Source organism: Sorex araneus, chromosome 9 (genome assembly GCF_027595985.1).
Source record: "Sorex araneus isolate mSorAra2 chromosome 9, mSorAra2.pri, whole genome shotgun sequence".
In the NCBI taxonomy this organism is placed as follows: Eukaryota; Metazoa; Chordata; class Mammalia; order Eulipotyphla; family Soricidae; genus Sorex; species Sorex araneus.
The window spans coordinates 56326815-56354709 of record NC_073310.1 but is presented as its reverse complement, the minus strand read 5'-3'; the positions used below and the strand labels follow the sequence as shown (position 1 = coordinate 56354709).

At 44.8% G+C, this 27895-nt stretch overlaps 1 protein-coding gene across 10 annotated transcripts in view; it reads left to right on the top strand.

Moving 5' to 3' along the window:
* Positions 1-27895, top strand: part of KIAA1217 (KIAA1217 ortholog) — a 735067-nt gene that overhangs the window by 633878 nt on the left and 73294 nt on the right. For 8 of the 10 annotated variants that reach the window (XM_055117899.1, XM_004605356.2, XM_055117898.1 and 5 more), the window contains one exon: positions 4645-4738. In XM_055117899.1, the coding sequence (XP_054973874.1) occupies positions 4645-4738 (94 nt within the window). Of the gene's footprint in view, positions 1-4644; positions 4739-13276; positions 13815-15144; positions 15292-27895 lie in introns of those variants that run through there. The other 2 variants (XM_055117902.1, XM_055117901.1) reach the window with 2 other exon arrangements.

Here is a 27895-nt window from a genome sequence, read left to right as displayed (position 1 = left end):
TTGCAATCTCTAATCTCTCCACATCCCAGCAAATAAAGCAGAGCCATTATCCTGATTGGCAGGCTTATCTCTCAGATGTGAAGTCACTATCTGCTTTTCCAGAATTCATTTGCAAATCGTAGTTTACGGAAGTGAAGACAGGCATAGGTCTTCAGTAGTTATATCTGTAAAAAAAAAAAAAAAAAAATCAAAAAGCATTTCAAACTGGGTTGGAGAGAGACGACAGGGGTTCAGGCAGCTTGCTTTGCATGCAGCTGACCCTTATTTGATCTGGCTCCTCATATGGTCCCCTGATCACCACCAGAAATCACTCCTGAGCACAGAACCAGGCATAAGCCCTGAGTATGCAGGGTGTGACTTAGCCCTCCTCCCCCTCCTCCTCCTCCCCCCCCAAAAAAAATCACTTTGGAAATGATTTGATCCACTGTTAAACATTCACACTGGCACTATAATTTGTGTTAAGTCACAGTCAAGTGTGAGCCACCAGTGATATGTGCCGGCATCAATGTGTTAAACTAAGAGTTCCGGGAACTCAAACCCAGAAAGGCAGAGGAAAGAGCTCAGGAGATGAAGATAGCACTTAGAACTAACCCTTTCTCAGTTCTCTCTCAAGTGGTCTTCCTCCAGTCCATGTGCATTGTGGGTAATAGCCCCACTCTGCTATTAAGAACATGTCAAGTGAGTTAGACTAAAAGCAGTGGATTCTACACTGTTTACCAGAAGGGGTCTGAGAAGCACTCTCACTGTCCATCAGTTTCTTAAGTAGCTGGCTTTTACCAGTGGACCTCATTTTCCACGTAGGTTATCTCCAGGACACCCCGCCCTCCCCCCTCCCCCCCCCCCACCTGCCGGTAGAATATACTCCAAACTGTGACTAAAGGAGCTCTTGCTATCCCAGCAAGCGCAGAAATAAAAGCATCTCAATTGACTGGGGAAGTATTGTGTATTGGGTAGAAGAGGCCCTTCAGATCTGTCCCAGACAAACAACCTGAGAAGTGAGGCTGAAATCACCACAAACAGGCAGTTGCTAGTATTGCCTCTCAGCAGTTGAGAACTTAAAAAATGAGTGAGCGACTAAGCCAGCTCTTTCTCGCCTTTTATGGAACCAGAGCCTCAGGTGCATGAGAAATGATGGGAGTTATTCAGATCATACAGTAACTTCCAAGCCCAGCTCCATACCTGACAGTTCACAGTTTTGGTCAAGGACTCTAGTGCCAGGGAGATTGTATAGGGGCTAAGGAGCTTCCCTCGCATGCTACTGACTCTGGTTCAAGCCCTGGCACCACACATTCGCCAAAAATCCCCTGACCACTGCCAGAAGTGATCCCTGAACTCAGAGGAAAGAGTAAGCTCCGAGCACAGCCAGGTTTGGCCACAATTCCCTCCACCCTAATCCCCACCCCCACCACACACACACACAAATAAACACTATTTATTTCTTCCCAGTGTTTCCTCCAAAACGCATCTCGGTTACAACTTCGATTTCCAGGTCTGTGCCCTATGGGGAAGAAGCTGGCAGAGAATAACAAGTTGCCTTGTTTCTTCATTATGAAATTAATGGGAACCCCTTTTGAAAAGTGTGCCTCTAGTGCATAATAAACATAAACTGATAAATATCTAACGATGATCCAAAATGACATATTTAGGCGTGTGCCAAGGCACATGAGTAATTTAGGGTTTTGAAAGTTTGACACACGCCCTAAGGTATAGGCACTACATCTGTCGCACAACACTGGGCTTTGAAAAGGTGTTTAAATATTCATGGGTATCCGAAAATTCAAGTGTGTTTTCTGAAATAAATGATTCATCAAGCTGTCACCAAAACGTTTTAAATTTGCAAACCATGAAGTTCAACATGAAGGGGTTTCATAATATTTAAAGAGAACATTTGCAGCAGTAGCATCCTGTGTAGCGTTTCCACAACAGTATGCCTTCTTACGACAAGGAAAATGAGGGGTGTGGTAGCAATAAATAAACACGAAGCCACTTTGGACTATGGTGTTCAAGGCTGATGAAATTATTACGAACAATTTGAGTTCATCCAAAGATTTTTATATCACAATATATATATATATATATATATATGTGTGTGTGTGTGTGTGTGTGTGTACATATACATATATATATATGTATATACATATATATATGCACTTTTCCCAGTATTGCTCCTTGGACTACCTTTATTAATTCCTGGAATGGGGTTTGGGGGTTGTAATGTCACCCCAGTGTCACCCCAAAGAGAGTAGTGTGAGATAGGACAAAGAGATAAAGGGTCTCCAAACTTTCAAGCTGAAATGATCCTTCTTGGTCCTTCTTAAATTCAGATGGCAGATGGAGAGAAGACTCACTTTAGATGGTTCTTTTAAATGAGCTGAATCACTCACAATTCAGCTAACAAGTCTCTATCTGCAAAAATTAAGATCTTTTTGATCCTTACTATGCAGGACCAGCAGCTCAACTTTTGTCAAACCTTACTAGAAATGTTGAAGTGTAAAGTCACTGATTTGTGTCTGCTATTCTCCTTTTCACTGTCTTGATGTACAGAAAAACATGGATCTGGGAAGATTTGAGTGGTTAGAATGATTTTATTGGATCAGGACTATGCTTACGTTAGGTGGGAATTCACCTGTACACCCCATCTCAAGAATTATTCCATCTCTTTATTTTCATCTGTAAAATACGTCAATTATACTTTCTTTGAATGGTAGAATCAGCATTCTGCAGAACCCACTCACCACCCCCCACCACACACACACACACACACAAAGTGATTCATATAGATTGTACTAAATGAAGACAGTGGCATTCAACTTCAAAACCCCAAAGAGAAGTTCATTTTACAGCTCAGATATATATATATATATATATATATATATATATATATCTTTTTGGGTCACACCCAGTGATGCACAGGGGTTACTCCTGGCTCATGCACTCGGAACTACTCCTGGCTGTGCTGGGGAGACCATATGGGATGGCGGAGATCGAACCCAGGTCGGCCGCGTGCAAGGCAGACGCCCTACCCGCTGTGCTATCGCTCCGGCCCCACATCTCAGATATTTTTTGAGTGAGCAGGTATTTTTTCAACAATTGGCCATTTCATCCTTGCTTTAGGGTCTCTTTTTTTCCTATAGGGCTAGTTTGCAGTTGGGTTAAAATCTGCGTTGTAATGGTTGCCATGGCAAATGCAGTCTGGGCCTGTACTGTTGATTCATCTTGGATGAACGTGTTTCTAAATTAATCCTAAGCCAACCTCATGTATTTTAAGCACCTTGGGAATCACACAAAGTTCTTTCTCCTGGCTCTAGTGGGATCTTCCATTTCTTCCCAATGTCACTGTGACAGCCGTGTGTGTGTGTGCGCGCGTGTGTGTGTGTGTGTGTGTGTGTGTGTGTGTGTGTGTGTGTGAGTTCCTCTAGCGATCCTGACCTTTAACTTCTCTGAATGCTCTCCTTGACACCGATCCAGCTCCTCTGAATCTGTAGAACCCTGAGCTCCCCCAAGCTGTCTTCTAATGAGCTCCTTAAACGGACAGAGCCCTGCAAGCTGGGACTAGTCCGGCTTCAAAGCCCTGACGGACAGGTATTTAAAGGAGGGAAGCCAGACTCGTCCAAGAATCCTCCACTTGGTTTAAAACAAAAACATCACCCAATAATCCCCGTGATTGCAATCAGCCCACAAAAACGTGCGGCTGCACCTGGAGGAAAGGAATGCATCCTTCTGCACTCACGCCCCAGAGCTGCCAGTGCTGGGGCTGGGAGGAATCATCATGTGGACGGGGCTGAGCGTGCCTTGGGTGGCCCTTCTGTGCGGAAAGCTGAACTCAGAGGGATAAGGATTTCCTAGACATTCTTTTGCTCTTAACTAATTTTAAGGTAGGATCTGGGTAAACCTCTGGCTTCTCGATTTTGCTGCTGCAGACTTCCGGGATCAGAGAGAGAAGTAGACAAGTCAAAGAATGACTTATCTACGACTATTCCTTCTAAATACTCTTGACTGTTCAGTCATTCAAGTTACAGGTAGAAAAGTATTTTTAAAAACTTATGATGGGGATGAGGGAGTGAGAGAGAGAGAGAAAGAGAGAGAGAGAGAGAGAGAGAGAGAGAGAGAGAGAGAGCTTTTTTTTTAAAAAAAGGGCTTTGTTGTTTTGATCTTGGTGGTAGTGCTTTTTCTTTTTTTCCTGGACTGCAAAGACCTCATTGTCTTCGCTTAAAAAATTTTGAAAGCAAAAGAACAATTTTTGCGTAGGTGGGCATTTTCCTGAGATACACAGAAAACCGGGTGTTTGGGCAAAGTAACCTGAGGTGAAATATTTAAATATTAACCAACTCTTTTTGAGCGGATTGTAAATATTGGAGCTTGATTGTTTCTGAAGGTGTTAACTTTCCCTGTTGGGAATTTTGTGCTGCCTGGTATGTGTGGGTGGAGAACTATCCAGAAAGAAGTGGGAAGACAAAATGAAGGAAGAGAAGCCCAAGTCATTTCTTCTCTTCTTTTCCTTCTCTGAACCTCTTTTATGATAGAAGGCTACTGTGTCGTGGGGTGCTGGGCGGAGTGGTACCCGCCATTTGACAGCCGGGTAAAGGAAATGACGCAAGTGTGGCTCCTTTCATCTGCTAATATTCTTGATGTCTTTGCCTCCAGGAACATCCAGGACCGGTCACTCCTCAAAGTCTACAACAAGGACCCTGCACATGCGTTCAACCACACTCCAAAAACCGTGGATGCAGACATGAGGGTAAGTGTGCCCGCTGGGTCTGCTCTGCATTCTCTTCAGTGGGACAGACCTGAAATCAGGGGCCTCTGCCCTGTACTCTTGGTGTAATCGTACCCACTCCCAGGCTGAGGGCTGCTCCGTCTGCATCAGTCTCAAGGCTTCTTAATTGTACTCGGGCTTCCTGCTCACTTGGGGCAACAGGATTAAAGTAGGGCTGGACACATCCTAATTCATCTCTAGATGGAGTTGACTCAAGTTGTCCAAGAGGATCCTGACAAATCTTTATATTTTTCTTGGTTCCTAATATATTTCCTTAGTGCATAATATGTTAACTCTCTCTAAAGATCTCTTGCTATGCTTTTCTTTGATGAAAACAAAATGAGGTTACTAAAAGCAACAAAAACAACCCCAAAACCTGTAAACAGTCACACAGTAAATGTAGTGAATTTATTCATAGAAGTTAACAGCCAAATCTCCTAATGTTTTTTATTCAGCGTTTCTAGTCCTAGCAGTCTAATGAAATTAGTCACCTGATTCATTAACACAGGTCCAGGACTATTGGTTCGTATATTATTTTGAATATTAGTAAATCTTTCCTGAATCCCTGAATTGTGTTTAAGGTCACAGTACAGAAATTTGCATGATTTGGGAGTTAACATTCTTTAGTTAGACTACTCGGAAGATTATCCAAATATTCAGACGAAACAGGGGTATTTTGAAAAAGATAAAGGAAAGAGAGAAAGAAAGAAAGAAAGAAAGAAAGAAAGAAAGAAAGAAAGAAAGAAAGAAAGAAAGAAAGAAAGAAAGAAAGAAAGAAAGAAAGAAAGAAAGAAAGAAAGAAAGAAAGAAAGAAAGAAAGAAAGAAAGAAAGAAAGAAAGAAAGACATTGAAAGGGTAGGTTTAGAAATCAGTTTAATACACATCTACTAGGAAGGTATCAAGTTTCTAACAATAGTGCTACCTTCCTCTGCAGGAAAAATGGGAGGTGAGAAAATGTTTTCTTCTCTAGCTGTACCATCCTACACACACACACACACACACACACACATGACTGAATACAATGGCTTAAAACAACATAGATTTGCTAATGCGCAGTTGTAGGTTGTAGAGGCTGGACGCCCCCTTGCTAAGTTCCAATGAGCTAAAACCAAGGGCCTTCATCAGACATCAGCTTTTTTTGCTTGAAGTTCTAGGAAGAATCTATTTTCTTTCCACTTTCCAGAGGTCACCCCCTTTGCTTGGCCCCCAGTCTTCTTCCTTCTACAGACCCAGAAAAATAGCACCTCTGTCCTCACCTTGAGCATGCCATCTCCAACCCTCCCGCTTCTGCCCTGAAGGATGTTTGTCCTTCTTCCTGGTCCCATTTCTCACTCCAGAATAGTCTCCTTATTTTAAGATCAGTTGCTGAGAACCCTTAACTGCCCCCCTGACCCCCGACGCCTACCCCTACCCCTGTTTCCAGATTGACAAAGATTCTGGAATTTAGACTGCAACATCTTTGTGGGGTAAAGGGATCATTGTTCCACCTACTACGCCGTATGTGAGTTTAGAACTAGAGACCCAGAGTATTCTATGTTATCTGTGCACTGGAACATTTGCTTGTGCTGGAAAGTTCAGAGCCTGCGGTTTTAGAGGAAAAAAATCATCTTCCATAACTTTTTTCCTGTCCAAAATGATGTATGGAGCTTCAAACAAATAAGTCTAGAGTTCTAAGGTTGATTTTTAACCAGTTACATTTTAGCCAGTTACACGAGCACCTTAAGCAGACAGATTGAGTCGTGCGGTAATATTCGGAAACCCGGGCTGAATATTACGGGTCCTTGTCTGTAACCTTACTTCCTTACTTACTTTCTCAGTGACATCTCTAAGAGCCTTAGCTCGCTTGAGTCTCTATTTATTATTTGTGTTTGTTGGATATGTCTAGTCCTTCTCCTGGAGTTTAATGATGCCCAAGAGTTGCATTTCTATTACATAGAGCCCATGTGGTAATCCCAGGATCGCCTCTGAAAATTCTGTTTATGGTCTGGGGGACACCTGTTTTAGCTCTCAGACAGATGTGGACCTCCAGAAGGGCCGGCAGTGTGCATCAAGAAAAGCAAATATCAACCATATGCACAGAGCCTATTACAATTCACAACTTCTGCTACAGATTTCAGTCAAGTTCTGTTATACTTTTAAACAAGACCCATGTGCTCACATTCTGCGTTGCCTGCTGCCTGTTTGAGGGAGCACATTTTTGTGTCATAAACTCTGTCGTGGTCTCCAGATGAGCAGACCCCAAGTGTTCACCATCTGACCAGCGACAAAGTTGTCATGCTTGCCATGAGAATAGCTCAGAAATGGACATTCGGGGGCAGGAGTTTTATTTCTTCGATTGTAGACCACAGCTGGTGATGCTCAGGGCTCTGCACTCCGGGATCACTTCTGGAAGGGCTCAGGGGGCCATAGGGGATAGGGGATAGAACCTAACTTGGCTGTGTTCAGGGGAAGAACTCTACCCACTGCACTATCTCTCCAGCCCCCACAAAGCAACCAGGCCTAATCGTGGGTAGGTTGGCTGACTGACAGATTCCAGGAGCTGGAGGATCTGGAGTTCTCTCAGCCTCACCTCTTGGCTCTGGACCTTGGGATTGTCTCTCTTGCCTTAGCACACGTGTGACTGGCCTGGAGCTTTGTGGAGCCCCTCCTGAAGCTGAGCTATAAAGACCTATGGCTCATGGAGCATGTGAGACCAGAGCAGAGCAAGGCTCAATTGTTGTAGACTAAATCCAGCTACACGGTGGGTCCAGGGATACTGTGTTCTTTGTGGGATTTTCCATTTGCATGCACATGAAAAGAATTTGAAGGTAACTGCCTCGATGAGTCAGTGAACAGCCCTGCACCTGATGCCACTGGCCTTCACCTGGCAGCCTGTGACAGTCCAGCTGCTCCCTCGCCTGAGATTCATGGGATGGGCCACACCAAGGCCTGACAGCCTCCCCAGAAATTAGCATGGCCCTGGGCTTCCCTTGGGAAGCATCTTTATTTAAACTTGGTCTGAGGTTGTGGGGAAATATGCTTAGTTAAGAAAGCGTGTTCTTGCTTTAGCTGCTAGCTGAGCATTTTTGAGATTCCTGGTTCTCTGCTGGAACCGAGCAAGCCCTTCTCCTGATTCTTTACACGTGGGCACAGATCACCCTGGTCTAATTGAATGCTGAGGCTCCGGGTTGGTTCCTTTAGATAGTAACTTTGATCATTCAGTTCCAAGAGGGCTGAGCGTGACATATGGACTCTTTCTGCAAAAAGCCTCTGTTTTCACAGGGTTTTTAATTCACAAATGGACAACTCAAACGTGAACCATGCCGTTTTGAGGCTGTCAGAGGGCACCAGCAATTTCCTGTTTACCCAGAACAGTGGATTTTTTTTTTCAGAGTTTTGTGTCGCCTCTGCCTTCTTGTGCCCTTGGTGTTGATTCCCAGGGTTCTGTGCTCCCCGCCTTCAATCCTCTCCTCTTGGGTGCCTTTTCACTTTTACTTGTATAAGAAGGCAACCAAATTTGGAAGTTTTAAATGCTTCCCAGAATTAACCTGCATCTTAAATTACTCCCTAATGTCCAAATTGGTTGCTGCCTCCCACGCCTCTCTCTCCTCTCTGAGCTCGATGGAGGAACGAATGTTCTCCTTAGAAATGTTAGTTTCCACTCCTCTGCCGTTTCTAACCCCCTTGCTTTCCTTCAGGCCCTCAGCAGCTGCCTTCATTCACTACTTCACTTCTTGTGCTTCCTGAAAGGTCCACAAGTGCAAGTTCACCTGTGTGTTTATGTGTACATGTTTTCATCGTCCCTTAGAAAAATCTACACCTGTGATTTTTTTTTTCTCTCAATACTGATTTTACTTTCCCATCAATGCAAGCTACCAAGTTCCATCAATGAAACTCTCCTGAATCCTGCCGTTTCTCTTGAGTTTCAGACCCTGCGTTCGACTACCCAGTGGTTCTCTCTGCATGGACAGTCTTACGTTATTTCCATGTTTCCTTTTGGAGGCAGAAACACCCTAACCTTTTCCTCCCTGCAACCTGTTGCCTCCTTGATTGTGTATCTTTGTGAGTGACAGAGCAGCTGTGATGTGTATGCACACAAGAGTGTGTGTTCTGGGGCTGGGAGAGAAATCGTGAATGTTTGAGTGATCCCTGCTCCATCCATTGCCTTGACCAGACCCGGGCACACTCAGCCAGTCACCGGAGCTTCTCGGTTCCTCTCCACCAGACCCTTCTGTGACTGCTAGCACAGCTGCTCTCGCAATAGCAAAGGCTACCGAGCACTGCCTGAGCACTTTAATGGGTATTTCGTCTAATCCCTAAGACATCTGAGGCAGGAATTTGTGTAAAGCCTGTTTACAGCTCAGGGAATGGTTGCTGATGTTAAGAGACCAGCAGGAGCTATAGTGATAGCACAGTGGGTAGGGCGTTTGCCTTGCACGAGGCCGACCTGGGTTCGAGTCCCCCGAGCACCACTAGGAGCAATTCCTGAGTGCATGAGCCAGGAGTAATCACTGGACATCGCCGGGTGTAACCCAAAAAGAAAAAATAAAATAAAATAAAATAAAGCACACCTCTTTAAAAAAAAAAAAAGAAAGAAAGTAAGTAAGTAAGTAAGTAAGAAGAAGACCTTCCAAAGCCATGCAGGTAGCTAGTGCAGAGCTGGGATTTGATCCCACGTACTTGGGCTCTAGGATTCTGTGCCCTTAATAGCACTATTCTGCTGTTGCAGTCACTATTCTGGGGGCTGTTGTGCAACAGCACGGAGCCAGTCTCGCCACTCTAGTCTAACGAGCTGCTTCCCAAGTCATCCTCCCGAAGCCCAGCTCTCCACTGTGCCAAGAATAGCACGGGCCAGCAGACAATATTGTCCCCCACCCCAGCACCGAAGCAGAGCTAAATCTAAAGCGTCCCCTCTCTCTACCCCACGCGTCTAGCTTTCAAAATTCTCCCCATAGCACACTGCAGAACAAGGGGCCTTCATTCAGTAAAATACTGGCTTGATAATGTTGTAGGAAGGACCCTGTTGTGTTTCTCGATTTTCTTTAATCTCGTGTTGTAACAATCAGTTGCCATGTGTGCACCATGTTTGGATTCTGATTGACACAAATGAACATAAAAGACCTCCTTTAAATGATTTGGGAAATCTGAATATGTGTCAGGAATCAGATGGTTTTAAGGGATACAGGGGGTCATTCTGTTGGGTATAATAATGGCTTGGTGGTGTTTTTTGAAGTGAGATGTCCTAATGTGCTTTTAGACTAAATGGCATGATTAATGGGATTTACTTGAAAATATTCCAGTAAGATGATACCAGAAAGTGCTACTAGATGTAACAAAATGGGAAAGATCCTTGGAAATGACAGGGCTGGATCCTGGGAGTTTATTTCATTATATTCTCTATTTTTTATGCTTGAAAACTTCATAAGAAAATTTAAAAGAAAAATACCTTATTTTCAGAGGTCAAATGAAAGCGTCTACTCTGTGAAGATTTCTTTAATGCTCTGATAGAATTTATCTTTCCTCTTGGGGCCATGTTGCACTTTCTCCTCGTGTTACAGTGTCATCATTTTAGATGCTTGTTCATCTCATCAGACAAGGCAGTAAATTCTTTAAAGGCACAAGCTGTCTCGTGTTCATCTTTGTATCCCTCAGAGAGCCAGTCATGGTGTCTTACCATGGTGAGTGTAAACACTCTGAAACAAGATGCATTGAGTACTCTAATGATAGCATTACAAACGCTCTATTATTCATTTTCTGTCATTAACGAGAACCCACTGTAAAAATATCTCTCTGTTCTCATCACCAGAAATAGTTGTGCTTCTCCTGGTTTATTTTTAACATGGGGGACGTTTTGAATCTTGTAAGTGATCATTTTCCCTCTTTGTGTTGCTACTCTAAAACTTAGAATTAAATTTGTGGCCCGCCCACAGTGAGCATACAGGCATTTGTGGCATGTATTTTGTGTGTTGGCTTTGTTCCTGGCCTCTCTAAAAAATGTTCTTCCACTTTTATCTTCCTCTTGTCATCTATTCCACTTTGACTTCTTAGGGGGGGAGGCGACAAGACTGAAATAATGTCTGTGAATTCTATTAAAGTCTTTGTGGAATAGGCAGAATATAAGTAGTGTTTGTTCTATGTTCTTGGGTTTTGGGTGTAATATAATAGATTTCTGATGCGTGTGTGTATATTATAGGCAACCTATTAAATACTTTATGTATTATTTAAATTAGTTCACAACTTTGCAAAACAGGTCCGGCGTCTCCATGTTTACAGACTATACAAATGAGGCCATAAATTCTTTCCCAAGCCTGCTTAGCCGGTAAACATCAGACACCAGCTTGGAACCCAGTTCCTTTGAGTGTATCCAGCCCATAACTTTCCTTCCTTGACATTTCCATTTTAAGTCTTTCAGGTTCTGAAATGATGCTAATTAAGAGTTGAGAACACATGAAGTCTTTTTACAGCTTGCGTTTCACTTCTGAACCCTGTCTGCGTCTTCGTTCATGGCACCTTTTTATTTGCTAATTTATTTGTTTGTAGTCCCTCTTCATTGCTTGCCTCACTGTCTGCTGTTCTTTCTGGGCTGGGCTGTGGTGCTCATTTATTTGTATGCATTGTGATGTTCACCGGCGGCTACACATCCGGTGCCTGCTCACTGAGGGTCATGCATCTTTGGCAGTGGTGCTCCCAAACGTGTTGCTCTGTTGTGCCACTCACATATTTAACTGGAGTACAACCAAGACTCACTTGAAATGCCAGGAACCACTCATGGCAGTGCTGCCAGGATTGCACTTGGCACATGTGGTGGCCAGGGATTAAACTTGAGACCTTATGCTGAAAGGCAGGTATTCCAAGCTGCTGACCTATCCTTCTCCTAGAGAAAGCTTTAGGATTGTGGGAGGATAAAGTAATCTGGAAAAATGGATGAAAAGAGGATCCCAGAGAAGTAGAAATTGCGGACACCACTCCTCGCCCATGTACTCTCATCCATTCATTCAAGGTCCAAGAATGTCTGTCTTGGAGCTGGAGAGATAATACAATGGGGACCATATTTGCCTTGCACACAGCAGACCCAGTTTTAATCCCCAGCACCCCATATTGTCCCTCAAGCCATACCAGGAGTGATCCCTGAGCACAGAGTCAGGAATAAGCCTTGAGCATTGCTGGATGTGCCGCCCTTCCCCTCACTCCTCCAAAAGTAAGAAGAATATTTAGCCATCCTAACACAATTCCCTGCCCTATAAATGTCTCTTTATCATGGTTAAAAACCGACTGTTTAAGATGAGAGTAGTAGATTTGAGAGATTAAAGTGAGTAATGGTCAGAAGTACTAGACAAAGCTGCCTTTTAAAAACAAAAACATAAAAGCAGGCCAGAGAGATAGTTTTGGGGGCAAGGTGCTTATCTTGAACACAACTGCTTCTGGTTTGATCCCTGATACTGCCTCTGCTTCCCGAGCACCACCAGGAGTTATCCCTGAGCACAGAGCCCGGAATAAGTCCTCGGCACTGCCAGGTGTGACCCCCAAACAAACAAATATATTTTTTTCAAATTTTTTTCAAAATTGCTAGGAAAATCCACTTAGGGAGGAAGCAGGCTAATTTCTAAATCACAAACTAGATAAGACCATATTCTTTGGGCTGTATATAACTCACGAGGGCAAATTTTGCTTTGAAAGGATTTGGGAGTGGGCATATACCCACTAGTGTTTAATGTCGGAGCACTGGTTTCACAGCTGCTGACCCTCCTCCCTTACCACAAAGCATCCAGGTTCGTGGCTGAGCCAAGGCCCTCCTCTGGTTCTGCCACATGTGCAAGGTTCTGAGGGTAAGGGCTGGAGAGATTGTACAAGAGTTAGGGCGTGGACCCTCAAGTACCGCCAGAGTGATCCCTGAGCACTGAGCCAGAAGTCGCCCTTGAGCACTTCTGAAAGTAGCCAAAACCCCAACTCCTAAGAAAAAGACTGAGCATGAAATAGTGACCAAACGTGGCAACTGTCCTCACAGATCGGACCCTCTATTAGAACATTTCTCAACCTTTTCCCAACTGTGGTCCCCTCCCAACTTTCTTTTCTTTGTTTCCCCATCCCCCCATCCTACCAGTGGGCCCCCTAGCCTCATGCTGTAGCCCCTCACTTATGCACTTGTCACCAGTGGCCCCTGATAGGTGTTGGGGGCCCACAGAAGGGTCATAGGACCCCCCAGTTGAGAACTGCTGCATTCGAAGTTTATCAAGTCCTAATTGATTTCGATACCAGCATCTTTAATGCTCACATCTGTTTCTTGCCCTCACTGTATTACTTGTTTATGTGAACTCCATGGAACTCACTTAGAAGTGAGGTCCCTAATTATGTCCCTTTGATGTCCCGCGTCTCTGACAGGCAGAGAAGATGTTTCCATTGCGCTTGGTAAGAAATCACTCTGACCAAGAGGCTTAGCCAGGCAACTGCCTTTGAATCCAGTGGCCATCCAGAACCAGGTATTGATTTCCTTCCTGCCTGGCTGCTTCGAGTTCCACTCGGGTTTTCATTTGCTAAGATGCAAGCGCGGTAATGGAGGTGCGTCAGAGAGGCAGCTTCCAGTTGACAGAAATCTCATCACTCCTGCCGGGTGGCTGCTCGCTTTTCATGGCACTTTTTTTTCCCTTTTTGTCATTGAGAGGTTATGACAACATGAGCCATATTGTATTTATAAACATCACGTGTTTCCTTGATAGGGCTTGCAGCTTCTGCCAGACGGAACACATGGAAGAAACATTTCTCGTTAGCTCAGCATTGGTTTTAGTTATGCTGATTTCCGGGACAGGAAAAATGCCTTCCTACTCAGATTTAACTTTCCTAGACTAGAAACAAAACCTCTGAATGTCCGTGAAATAGTTTTAACAAGGGTGGATACTGCTCCTTTAAACCACATATTTTGACTAAAAGCTTCCTTCTGTTGAAAAAAAAAAAATACTGGCTCGCGTTTAGTTACCATAAAGACAGGCAGAGCTGGAAGTACGGACGAGATGGATGGATTCAGGGTCTCTGCAAATCTATAGAAAGTTTCTTCTAGCAAAAGAAGGTGCATGGAAGATGTAAGGTAAGAGCTGTACCTTGATATAAAAATTAATTTTCAGAATTTTTAACCCTGCTCTGGCACCGTTGCATGCAGTTGAACCAGTCTTCTGTATTCCAGTTTAATTTCATGAGGAATTAACACTTGAGGTTTTTATTTTAACTTCTTGCCTGATGCTCAGAAGGAAACTTCTTTGTTGTGGGTATTAGGCTGTTGAGTTTTTATATTATTATTATTATTATTATTATTTAAATTATACTGTACTGTCTCCTGCAAATCTTGTTTCTATTTAGCTTTGTAATTTAGAAAAGGAATTAGAGTGTCAAGATTGTTTGCTGGTAAAGAGCTCATTGATTTATGTACTTTATGGCAATTTTCAGTATTTTTGTGAGGGTGTTGACTTGCATTCAGTTTATGAGACAAATGCAGAAAATTTGAAGGCATGTTGCAAATGGGAGGGGTTCTGTAGAAATTGCTATGTGTCTAATAATCTAGGGGAAAATATTTGTCATTTTCTTCCTTGTGGAAATCACTTTACATTTTAAAATGTAAATAGCTCTTTTATGTTGGCTTTTAATTTTTTGAATTTTTTAAAAAAGATATGCATTGAGTTTTGATAGATTGCAATTTTAAAACTTCTGATTGTTTACATAATACAAGAAAACACAGCATCAAACTTAATGATTACATGAAATATTCTTTGACAGGAAGAATTTTTATTATCTCAATCTTTATCTCAATATTTATTGAGATAGCTCTTTTGTTTTTCTCTTATTAGTTGTCACAGTTTTTTTCATTGATTGCCTTAAAATGTATTTAATAAAAATGATGCAAAAGAGAATAAGAATAATGCCCTTCCTAATCAACCTGCTTCCTTTTAAAGTACTCATAGGCATAGATTTGCATATCCATAACTCTGTGGCTATCTTTATCTTGGTTAATTGTTGAACCCAAGTATATGAGAAACTTATCCAATCTCATCTAAATAATATGCATTATTTCTTTCAGTCATCCTTAGGGTGCTATGACAGAGTTACTGTTAGACCCATTTTAGGATCGGAAAACTGAGCCTAGATGACATTTGGTGCCAAAATTGTATGCTAGTAAAGAGCAAACCTGGGATTCTAATCCATGCTATCTCTGTCCTTCTTGTTCTTAAATACTGCACCACAAAACCTTACCAACCCCTATGAGCTCTGAGTCAGCTTCATATAACTTTCTCTCCAAAAGTCACAGTTATAAATAAGTGATACTTGTTTGGCTTCGTGAAAATGTGTGTCGTATGATTGGGCATTTAAAAAATAATAAATCTGTAGCATGCAAAGCCTCGTATCATACTTGGTTGTTTTTTCAGGGACCTGGTTACAACTTACTCAGAGTGAAAGGATAACAGTGAACAGCAGATGGTGTGAGGATATTTTGGATAAACCACCCTTTCCTTGTTACTGCTTCCGTCTTTGCCTCGTGTCACTTATAACTGTTTTTCAAGAGGAGCTTATTGGTGAGCTTGATTTGGAAGAGAGAAAGTGTCTTTGCACGGAGTCTGCCTACGTGTTCCTGCTCACTTCCCGGGAAGCTTCCGGACACATAGGAGAGGGCAAGGAAGAAAGTTCCAGAACCTTGGAAGTAGAGGGTTCTGGAGTGGGGGGAGAAAGGGTCAGCTAACTAAGCCACCTCAGAGCCAGAAATGAGAGCTCTGCCCCTCTGAAAGGCAGAGACCTCCCCTCAGCAGTCAGAAGTTCACCCAGTAATTGGTGCAGAACCAGGAGTATCCGGGAAGTACAGCTGCTCCCGGAGCAGAGTACCTTGCTCACAGCCCCGGCCCCGGCTACCTGAACTCCTGCTCCTGCCTCAGCAGGTCCAGGGCTGGCTCCTCAGGAGCCCATGGCTGGCCAGTGCAGGATAGCACCGTGCCACACCCCTCTCTGCCCTTTGATATCCAAGCCGCATCCCTTTTCTCGGCTCTGATAAATATAGATGCTAGTGGAAGCCGCCTTCGACCGGGAACACACATCTACTTTGGCATTGCATCCCTTGCCATGACACACTGTCTTCTTCCTGGGGGTTGCTTTTCTGTCTTCTGATGACTCCCCACTGGGGCTGTGGGGAATAGAGGAGATCGTCCTGTACCCTCTCAGGTCCCTCCATCCAGATCCTTTTCTCTCATCCATTTCCAGGGGTCCATCCTTTTCTGTTTGTTTTTTGTAGACTATCTCAGCTGAGCAGGAATTCTTTTTCTGTAAAGTGTGTGTGTGTGGGGGGAGGAGATCTTTATTTTTCAATTATCAAGTTTTAATTGAAATGTTAATGAAAACATTTAATTGTTTTGTTGTTGTGGTTGGTTTATTGTTGAGTTGGGGGGTGGGCATACCCAGCAGTGTTTGGGGCTTACTTCTGCCTCCTCCGTGCTCAAAGATCACTCCTGGTGGTGTTCAGGGAACATATGCAGTGCCAGGGACTGAACCCAGCCACATGCAAAATAAGTGCCTCACCCACTGTAATGTCTCTCCGTCCTCACAACATGTTCATGCTTGAGAGAGGAGAAAGGAACTTTTTCAGATACCTATCACCCTGTAGCATGTCATTTTCTCTCTGCTCTGGTGTTTTTCCTGCCCCCAAGGCAAAGCCATCCCTTAATTTGTGTGTCATCAGCGGGAGCAATCCTGTTGTCTGGGAGTTGGGTGCCGTAGCTTGGTGGCTATGGAACCTGATCCATATCTCTGGTGCTACAGGCCTGCCTTCTTGGGCCCTGAAGGCTTCGGAGGGAGAAAGAAGGTCTTACAGAGTTGGCGTCTATAACCCAGTCGGTTAGGATTAAGAAGATCTGGTGTGGTTGGAGGACCTGGTCAAGCTCACAAAGTCAGAATATAACAAATGTAGACTTGGAGCCCAAGCCTGTTACCGCCCCCTCCCTCCCGACCCCCCCAGCCCAGTCCTTGCTTGTGTCCAGAGCGCCCCTATAAGTCTGTCTTGGCTGATCTGGGATGGTAACAGGTAGTTACGTCCCAAGACCAGCCATTGCTGTAGTTGCAGATGACTAGTTTCATTCCAAATAGCAACCCAGCTCTGTGGAAGGGCCGAGCTCGTTAATTGGAAATGCATGAGCCTGCACCCAAAATAAATGGATTTTGAGCTAACCAGATTTAGATTATCCAATATTTTTATTGAAGGAGAATAGGCCATTAAGTCAACTGGAAAACAGCAGCTGCTTCAAATTATGAAGTACTTTGAATAAAATAATATTGGCTTAAGAGGGTTGGGTTGTGTTAAAATGTTATTTTCAAAAGTCAGTCTCTTTTGCTAAGGCAAGTGACTCCTACAGTGACACTTGGAAACTGTCATGTAATGCCACTTAAAACTCAACCATTTTTAGCCAGTGATTTTAGCTAGTGCTTATATTTTTTTATCTTAATAATTAGTGTTATTTTAATGAATAGCAAAAAGTAACTAGCACAAAGAACACCATGAATGTTATTTGTCATGGATGATATTTAAAGGAAAGCCCACTTAAAATTTATTTCTGGAGGGGACAGAGTGATAGTACAGCAGGTAGGGCGTTTGCCTTGCACGTGGCCGACCTGGGTTCAATCCCCGGCATCCTATATGGTCCCCCAAGCACTGCCAGGAGTAATTCCTGAGTGCAGAGCCAGGAGGAACCCTTGAGCACCACTGGATGTGACCCAAAACGAAAAAAATAAATAAAATTTACTTTTAGGGCCAGAGACACAATACGGGGGTTGGGGGGGGGCAGGTAGGCACTTTCCCTGCATGTGATAAACCTGGGTTTGATCTCCGGCACCACATATGGTCCACTGAGTACTGCCAGGAGTGGGCCTTGAGCACTGCCAAGTGTGCCGTAAATAAATAAATAAATTTATTTTTTTTCTTTTTGGGTCACACCTGGTGATGTACAGTGGTTACTCCTGGCTCATGCACTCAGGAATTACTCCTGACAGTGCTCGGGGGACCATATGGGATGCTGGGAATCGAACCCTGGTCAGCTGTGGGCAAGGCAAACACCCTGCCCGCTGTGCTACTGCTCCAGCCCTCTAAAGCCCACTTTTAAGAAGCATTAAATTACTTCGCATGATAGTCAAAGAGGTAACAGTATCTTGTTTGACTCAAGACTTTATTTCTAAAAAATAGGTTTTCAGGGGAGACATTGTGTAATCTTGAGTAAGACATCATTTTAATTAACCGTTATCAAGTTTACATAATGGAAAAAGTGAACCACTTGGATGAAAGCATCCAATCTGATTCTTCTATGAGGTTCAACATCTCCAGCCCTTGGTGCAGAGCAGGAGAGGGGCTGTTGCTGCAAAACCATCTCCAGGCGGATTGATTTATTGGGCCTCGGTGGAGACGTGTGACTATCCAGTGTGTGATTTGTTGATTGATTTACTTTTGGTTTGGGGACCAAACCTGGTTGTACTCAGGCTCTGCACTCAGGGATCATTCCAGCAGGATTCGGGGGACCATATGATGTTCCGGGGATTGAGCCTAGCCCTGCTCTGTGCCAGGCAAGCACCTACCTGCTGTCCTATCTCTCCGGCCCACCATGTGTGATTAAACTGAGAGGGTCTCCTCTCAGTGTTCCAGCCGCTCTGACAGTCGCTCCATATTCCTGCAAGACAAAAGCGAGGCTGTGCTCACCTGAGTACCACAGGGACTTGTTTCTTTCTCTTTCTTTCTTTTTTTTGTCTCCCGAGGCATCAAAGACCATGCTTCCTCTTGTTTTGACTGAACTCTTTGAACCTGCTTCTTTTCATTTGCCCTGGACACAGTAGGAAGAGCTGCCAAGGGAAAACCCAAACAGTCAGATTGAAAACTACTCCAGCGTATTAGGTGTGTTCGCTGGCGTCCAGTCATGGCTTCCAGGTGAGGCCTCTGGTCCCGTTTCTCACATTTACTTCCAACGAGGAAGGCTGACTGGAACTTTCTTTTTTTTTTTTTTTGGCTTTTTGGGTCACACCCGGCGATGCACAGGGGTCACTCCTGGCTCATGCACTCAGAAATCACCCCTGGCGGTGCTCAGGGGACCATATGGGATGCTGGGATTCGAACCCAGGTCGGCCGCGTGCAAGGCAAACGCCCTACCTGCTGTGCTATCACTCCAGCCCCTGACTGGAACTTTCTATAGATGGTTGGCCCCATGTGCTGAGGGAACTTTCTGGATAAGTGGGTCCCATTTTTGCTTGCTTTCAAAAGCAAATCTAAAAATATATTTCCTAGCAGCTGTGTCGCTGCAAAACAAAACAAAAAAAAATTCTGCTCCACTGCAGCACAAATTACTCACTAGATATCTCCAGGGTTCATATCTTAATGCTTCAGAAATTTGCTGCAGATTTGAATGTATATATTTAGACCAAGGAGCCTTTTAGCTTGTGATCTGGGAGAAACTCTGCACTCTCATGAAAAAGCAATGTGCCACCACTGGCTACCTAAGGCTATAATTATGCTAATTTGACCATTTTAGGGCGAAAATGTGTTGTTTTAAAATGTTTCTGTGTTCTTACTATTCCTAACAATGATCTGAAGAAATTTAGTGAACTGCTAATAATATATTTTTATTCAATATCATCATATGATGAGAGCATAAAAACGACTGGAATGCAGGTTTTTAATATTTTTTATTTTGCTAGAGAATTTTTCACCTACAGATGTGTACTCATATATGGGTCCTCTTGCACCTTAACATAAAGATTATCCAAATATAATTTTTATCTTTGATATTGTTGATATAGATATAGCACATATCTGAGCTATACCACCTCAGCATTTATGTTCAATAACAAAACATTTCTTCATTTGCATTAAATTACACTTGGTTAGAATAGAACAACAAAAACTCAGTATTCTTTTTTGAGCAATACCCCAATATAAATGTTTATCAAAATTTTCATAACATGTATCATGGATCCCCACTTCTGTTAATAAATGCAGAACAGAACTAGAATGTGTTGAAATTGTCCATAGAGTTGAAATTTTGAGAACATCACCAATCCAGTCTTTGAGGTGAACCTTTACCTCGCCAACCAAATCTTTTCTTTTGGCCACAGGCAACTGATGAGTTAGAATTTTTTTTCCTTCTCAAAACCAAAGTCTTCCAAGCGTTTAGATGGGATGGATCCAAACAAGAGACGTGGGTAATCACCTGTCTCAAAATTTATATGAATGACTGTTATTTGGCCCTATTTGTCAGACAAGTATAAAGTGGATGGGCCTTTTATGTGGCCTGATCTGGGCTCACAATTGCCAATTAATTTGGAAAAGCACCATCTTAAATCCACAGTACACAACTGGATTTGGTTTCTCAAAGGCAGTATCTTTGGAATATAGGAGGGTGCTGGCTCTATCCATAATCTCTGTTCTGCTTCTGGTCTCTCATAAAGTCTATGTCGTGCCCCACAGCCTCCTGGGAGTAGATTAAAGTGGGCATCACCCAGGCTCTTCATTTTGCTCTCACAGTTCGTGAAAGAACTCATGCATGCTTCTTGGCAGTTTCAGTCACAAGCACGTGTTCATCATGCTTGTCAGCATGCAGAATTATATAAGAAAAATTTGGTTCACGGGCTGTTTACAGCACCCTGGGGCTGAGTACAGAATCCCTGGACCAACTTAGCAGCAGAACCAGAGATTCCAGAGAATCTCAGTGACTATCACATACTCCAGAGAAGGAGCCAGATCTTTCACTCATACCCCAGCATGAGTTCCCTGATATCCTCTGCCTTTTCTAGGTATCACTTGTATCACTTGTCATCCTGTTGCTCATCGATTTGCTCGATCGGGCACCAGTAACATCTCCATTCATCCCTGTCGAGTGCTAGTGTAGCCCAATGGCATCTGCTAGCTCCAGGAACACGAAGAGCCTCGAACTGTTTATTAAGGGTCTTGACAAAGAAGTTTGACCATCTCATAGGTGGGTGGCCAGGCATTCTTTTGGTGTCCCGTGGAATCCAGTTGGTAACAGCTCTAGTCCAGCAGTTGTCCCCAAATCGCATTACATGTCCAGCCCATATGATTTTTGACGCCTTGGCAAACAAGACAGCATCCCTGATTCTCTATTGTCGACGGTACTAGGGAGGAATACTAATTCTAGGGCTAAACCCTTCAGATCTTTCAAAATATGGTTTTGGCAACCAATCCATTTGTCCTCTCCACCTTATCTTCCATTACCCATTAACCCAAAATTACCCATTACCCCATTAATCCAAAAATATTACAACAATATCTGTATGAGAGACATTACCGTAGCTTTCATTAGATATATTGTTATCATGGTTCTCTGATTTTCTTGTTCACCTCTGACTGTACCTAACTTACAAATTAAACATTAGCATAGGTTTGTGTATATAGAAAATACTATGTTGATAGGGTTTTAGTGTCTGTGGCTTCAGGTACCCAGGTGGTCCTGGGAGATATCCCCCTTGGAGAAGAGGAACTAGGGATACTTGAGTAGATGAGAGTTGAGAATCCGCAGGTTCTCTGTCTTGCTGCTCCAATGTTAAGACATTCCCTTTGTCCACTCCTGAGCCCCATCTGCCCAGCCTCTCAGGGGCAGTTGTGCTCAACAAAGCACTTGCCTTTCAAGTGGCCGACCCTGGTTTGATCCCCAGTACCCATATGCTTCCCTAAGCACTACCAGGAGTGATACCTGAGTTCAGAACCAAGAGAAATCCCTGAAGGCCACTGGGTGTGGTCAAAAATACCAAAACAAACAGCTGAACAAAAAAAGCTTTTTAGAGTAAGGGAGATAAAGGATCATAGAGAGCAGAAGAATCGCTAAAGGTCCTGTTAACCAGTGGAGAAGAACAAACACTTTGGGGTCAGCCTGGAGCTTGTTTCTCTCCCCGAAGGGAATCTAACGCTTTTACTGCTAAACAATGAAAACGCACCCCTTCATCGCATGTTCTCCACCTGCCTGTCTCCCTTTCCCCAAGTCAGTGTTTGGGTGGGAAGAGAACAAGTAGAGGTGTCTGCCCCCGCCCCGGGTGAGCACTTGGTCACAACAAGTATGGATTTGTTTATCCTGAGCCCCTGATTTTGTTTCTGGGGAGCGCCTGTTTCAGGAAAGCAGGGCTTCTGGCTAGTGTAGAAATGCCCAGAGGCCTGGCAGCCGGGCCCGGGGACACTGGGTAGCCGATCTGGTCTCTGGAAGGAGGCTCCAGACAGTATTGGAAGCAGCTAACCGCCCCCCCACCCCCCACCCAGCTGTGGGCAGGACAGGGCCTGGGAGTGTGGGGGCAGAGAGGCTGGCCAGCCCAGCCTCAGGCTATGCAGACTCCCTTACTGGTTGTCTTGGAGACTGCTCTTTATCCAAATAAGGAGAAGCAGTGGTTTTTGTGGACCATCTCAGATTTCCGGAGCCGTGTCCACTGGCTGGCTGAGTGATGGCTGGATATTTGAGCTGAAAACAGAAAGGTATTCCTTTGAAATGGAGCCTGGGGGGTGCAGGGGGTTGGGGGGAGGCAGACTTGGGAGGCACTATCTCCCACATTGGGAGATAACAGTAACGCCTCCCTGTCCATTGTACTGGTTTCTTGTGCCTCTTGCAACAGTCAGTGCCACCATTGACTTTGTTGCGATATTTCCAGGCCGGATGAGAGATGAAAATAATGCCGAGTTTATGCTTCTTGAAGCACTGCCTTCTTTGGAAGAGTAGGGCCAGGCCCTTACCCTGATTTCGTAACCCTGAGGGCCAGGATGATGCTGCCCTTCAGGTCCTGGCCCTATTATTTGGGTGAATTCCTTGAAGGTCTCTGTCCCCCACCTTCACTTTCCTCAGCTATCAAATGGGAGTCAAATATGCATTGGATGGGAATGTGCTGGGAATTAAACAAGGTAATTTTCTAAAGTATTTGGTAAATTGGAAATCTCCCAACATATTTGTTTCTTTGCCCTATTTTCGTCTTTCCCTGGCTGGTTTCATCGGAAATATCTGCTGATAGAGAAGGTAATGAGGCCAGCTTTCTCGGTTCGGAGCTAAGGAGGCCCATGTTAGCGTGGAGATTTTGCTGTGAGCTTCCCTGAACCCTCCGTGACCGAGAGGCTCTCAGAGCATCTCCTGGTGACTTGTTAGAAAAGCCTGTTCTTTGGCCTTACCCAGACCTGCTGCTTCCAACACTCCAGCTCCCATCAATCTGTTTCAGGAAGACCTGCAGGTAATCCTGAGATCTGCAAAGTTGGGGACCCTATGCCCCAGAAAGCCTACTTGGTTAGGTCCAAGGTGCTGGAAGTGTTCTCCTCTAAACTATCCAAAAAGAGCTTGATTTGTTTTGATTTTAGCAACGGGTCAGCCCTGGCAGCAGTGCGACCCATTACTGGTGGGCATCAGTGGGAGAAGGGATTAAACCTGGACCACCCACATGCAAAGGATGTGCTGCAGCTCCTAAAGATATCTCTCTGGCTCCAAGAGCTTTATTTTGAACAAATTTTACTGATTTCCCATGGGTTTTCGATACAGTATAATGTTGAGAGTACCACTTCATACCTCAGTGTGAATATGCACTTCACCTGCCTACGGTTGCACTATCAAAATGACCCTTCTACCCAGTCCTCTATACATCTTGCCCTTCGCTTTGGTCCTGATATAAAAATATAGAACACGCAGAAAATGAATCTTTGGACCCTACTATATTGAAACGAGTAAACCATCCAGAAATTGTCTTTCACCTCTGATGTATTTCACTTGGCAGAGTCATATCCAGTTCTATCCTTGGTGTTACCAAAGGCAAGAATTACCTTTTTTTTCTTTCTTTCTTTCTTTCTTTTTTTTTTTTTTTGAGGCAGAGTGGTGTTCCAAGGAGTAGATAGATGTACCTCAGCTCTTTCACCCGTCATCTGAGTCCTTCAGGCAATCATGAGTAATGTGACTCTTGAGTCTAGGGCTGCATAGATCCTTTCAAACTAGTGCTTTTATATTTTTTGTTTCCGTTTGCTTTGGGGGGACCACACCCAGCGATGCTCAGAGGTCACTGTGGCTCTGTACTTGGGAATTACTCCCAGCATTACTCAGGGTACCACTGGGATTCTGGGGATCGAACCCAGATCGGCTACCTCCAAGGCAAGTGCCCGCCCCACTCTATTATCTCCCCAGCTCCCGACATTTTTATATCGTTTGAATAAATATCCAGGAGTGGTATTATCAGGCTACATGGTACTTATATTTCCAGCTTTTTTGGAAGGGGAGAGGGAGAACTTCCAGGCAGTGTTCAGAGGCCTGATGCAGCCCTGGGGGTCCTTGGCCAGCCTCACTGGACATTTTAGTGCCCTGCCTGGCGATGCTGGGCACTCCGAGGGCCGCACTGGGTAGTGTTACGAGCCGGAGTGGAACATGCAGCACCAGAGTTAAACGCAAAGTTTGCACCCCACACCACTAAGATACCGTCCTGGCCCCCATTTTTAGCTTTTTTAAAAAGTAATCTTCATTATCCCAACCAGAAGAACCATATTCTTCTATGCATCTCAAGAGCAGTTTTTGTCTGTTGTTATTTGACACTAGGCAAAGTTAATCTTGTTCTCTCTTATTTTGGATAGTCCTACCTATGCCTCATTTTTCCCCATGGGAAAGCTCTTCAGAGGTAGAAATGAAATTGTGCAGAGCCCTGTCCCCCTTACCAGCCCTAACTTTGTGTTTCACATACCTGGTGGATGCTCAGGAACAGGGTCATAGATGTACAAACACTGCTGTTGAGTGAGCTGTAGAGACCTCTAGATCAGACTTCTGTTCACAGACAGAGACGCTGGCATGGAGCTGGAGAGAGCACTCCAGGAATGGAACGAAGCGTGGGGTGCCAAGGCCGGGACTCCATCCCCAGTGGGGCCAGATCCCCTGAGCACAGAACTGGAAGCAGTTCCCGAGCACCACTGGTTGTGGCCAACAAGCCAAAACCTGACCTTGAGAGCTGCTTCAGCGATTGCTGGTCAGTGAGTGTCCTTTGCTTCCTCCGCGCTGCATTTGGCTGCCTAGACACAGCATGAAAGGGAGCCTTCGGGGCTCAGGAACTGCTTCAAACCAGCTGTTGTCCCTGGCCCCTGATTTCGGGGAAAATCCAAGGCAAACCAGTAGGTTTTCACCGAATTCGTAAACCTGGAACCTTTCAAACTCGGTCATAATTTCAGAGAACTGGGAAGGTTTGTGAACTTCTGTAATCTGAAAACAATTGGCATCCATTGCAAGCTGACATGAGAGAACTTTCCCGGCTCCCATTTCCCAGCTCCGTGTACCTGGATTAACCAGGGTGCTTGGAAATGACTGTTAAAAAAAAAAAAGCCACGGGGCTGGAGTGATAGCACAGCGGGTAGGGCGTTTGCCTTGCACGCGACCGACCCGGGTTCAAATCCCAGCATCCCATATGGTCCCCTGAGCACCGCCAGGAGTAATTCCTGAGTGCAGAGCCAGGAGTAACCCCTGTGCATCGCCGGGTGTGACCCAAAAATAAAGAAAAAGCAAAAAAAAAAAAAAAAAAGCCAGTCTCCCACCCATTGTACCCCAAATCTTCTTCTTTTTTTTTTTTCATTTTGGGTCACACCTGGCAATGCACAGAGGTTACTCCTGGCTCTGCACTCAGGAATTACTCCTGGCAGGGCTCAGGGGACCATATGGGATGCTGGGAATTGAACCCGGGTCGGCCACGTGCAAGGCAAACGCCCTACTGCTTTGCTATCACTCTAGCCCCCGTACCCCAGACCTTCAGAGAATAAAATGTTCTTCCTCTTGGTGCTGCCCTGGGGGCAGGGGGACTTTATGTTTTTTCTTAACAGGCTGGAGCGATAGCACAGCGGTAGGGCGTTCGCCTTTCACTCGGCCAACCCGAGTTCGATTCCTCCACCCCTCTCGGAGAGCCCAGCAAGCTACCGAGAGTATCTCGCCCACACGGCAGAGCCTGGCAAGCTACCCGGGGCGTATTCGATATGCCAAAAACAGTAACAATAAGTCTCGCAATGAGAGATGTTACTGGTGCCCGCTTGAACCAATGAATGAGCAACTGGATTTATTTATTTATTTTTAATAAAAGGAAAGCCAGGGCTACCTCAGGACGCAGAAGAATGGGCAGGGTGGTGGGGGAATGCTCTGATTTGCATCACCAGCATTGTTTTCTCATTCTTGTGAGGGACAGTTGAGCTTGGTGGCTTTGTGAATTGACTGCCCTCAGTGTCTGCCTCCGCTGCTCCCTCCTTACACAGCCCTTCCTCCCACGTACATGTTAGCGAACATCACTCCGCTGAAGTCAAGGGGTACACGAAAACCGTTTCGTTGGAAGCCATCCCCACTGTTCAAAGGGGACACTGCAGACAGTCGCTGAGGAGTGCAGCCGGCGTGCACAAGAGCACAGAACAGAATGCAGCTCTGGCACCGGACCATGGTCATGACCCATCTTGCCGGAGTCGGTTCCAGAAAAATGGTGAAGGATGGCCAGCTGCGGAGATGGGAACGAGGCCTGAAGGGGGTGGCCCAAACCAGGAACGCTTGCTTCTGTGCACTTGAGATCCGCCTGAATCCTGAATGGGAGGCCTTGGGCAGCAGGGCCGTGAGGTTTGAATAGCTGCAGAGTGAGAGGAACTAAAGTTCACCTGTTTCCCAGCATGCATCTACTATTCATAAGTGTTTGCCACCATTTTCACCAATGGTCTCTAAAACCTTTCTTTTTTTTTTTTTTTTTTTTTAGTAGGGGGGGTGGCAGTCTCTCACACTGTGCTCAGGTGGTCTTGAGGATGCCCCTCTGTGATACTTGCCCAGCCAGGCCAGACAGGACAAGGGATGCTGTGCCTGGGATCGAATTCAAGCCCTCACCCCTGCATCCCCCAAATATCTGTCTTTGAAGCAGCTAGAGACCATAAAATTCTATGTAAATCTTCTTCAGCTCCTTGTTTAAGCTTACATGAATGGAGGCAATGTTACATCACCTAACTAAAACATTTTATTAAAAATACTGGCTTTTGTTGCTGTCAGCATCTTCTCAGTACTTCCTGTCTGAGTAAATTGACTTTTGTCATCAGAACTCCGTTTGATCACTTCCCCGGAGAGGTAAGAGGAACAGAGTGTGCGGGTGAGCAGGAACCGAGAGGCCTGGCCCTTGGCAGTGACTCATGCAGCTCGGAGAGGTGTGGCCCCAGGAATGTCACCAGTGATGTGATTTGGGCCATCATAGTAAGGAGTGAGTGCTAAGTAGATAAGACCCAGGTATTAAATTCTGAGTGTAATCTGGTGTCCATGACTGTGGACACACAAGTAGGACATAGGGCCGTCTCTGCGTGTATTGACAGCTGTACACATAGGTAACTAATGATGTAGTAACATCTATTTGCTGATACAAATCACTCTGTCACATAGTAGAGGAGTATGTCAGCATAAACAGAAGCATAACATTTACACTGAATGTATACTGGTTACATATAGTTAATGCTGTGACTAGTATAACTTGTTTGACGCAAATAAACAAAACCTAATTGTAAGACATTAGGTGGACAACTAGATCTTTTTGCTTTTGGGATCACACCCGGCGATGCTCAGAGGTTACTCCTAGCTCTGCACTCGGGAATTACTTCTGGCATCATTTTGGGGGACCATATGGGAAGCTAGGGATCAAACCTGGGTCAGCCGTGAGCAAGGCAAATGCCCTACCCGCTGTACTATTGCTCCAGTCCTGGACAACTAGATCTTAAGCCTCACTGAGACCCAGTGGGTCATTTATTTGTTTAATGATTGTTGTCTTGGGCTCTGCTCAAAGCTTACTCCTGGAGGGGATTTTGGGGTCCTTATGTGGTGCTGGTGATTGAACCTGTGTTAGCCATGTGCAGGGCAAGCGCCCTACCCTCTGTACTAGCTCTCCATCACCCCCAGGGGCTCTTTAAAGGGGCTGTAGAAATCTAGAACTGTGAGTAAAGCCAAGAAAGTTCAAAATCAAGCAAATAAACCTGAGTAAGTCCAGAGGGAAAGGCCTTGAGAACATGTGTGCCCCCATTCCCGTAAGACCCGAGATTTCACACACGTCAGTGGCCAAAGCAGCCCCACAATAGGGCAAGGCTGACCCTGGATATTGGTTGTCTGGCAGCTTCAGTTCTTGGGAGCACTGTGATGCTGGACACGTTCCTTCATTCCTCCA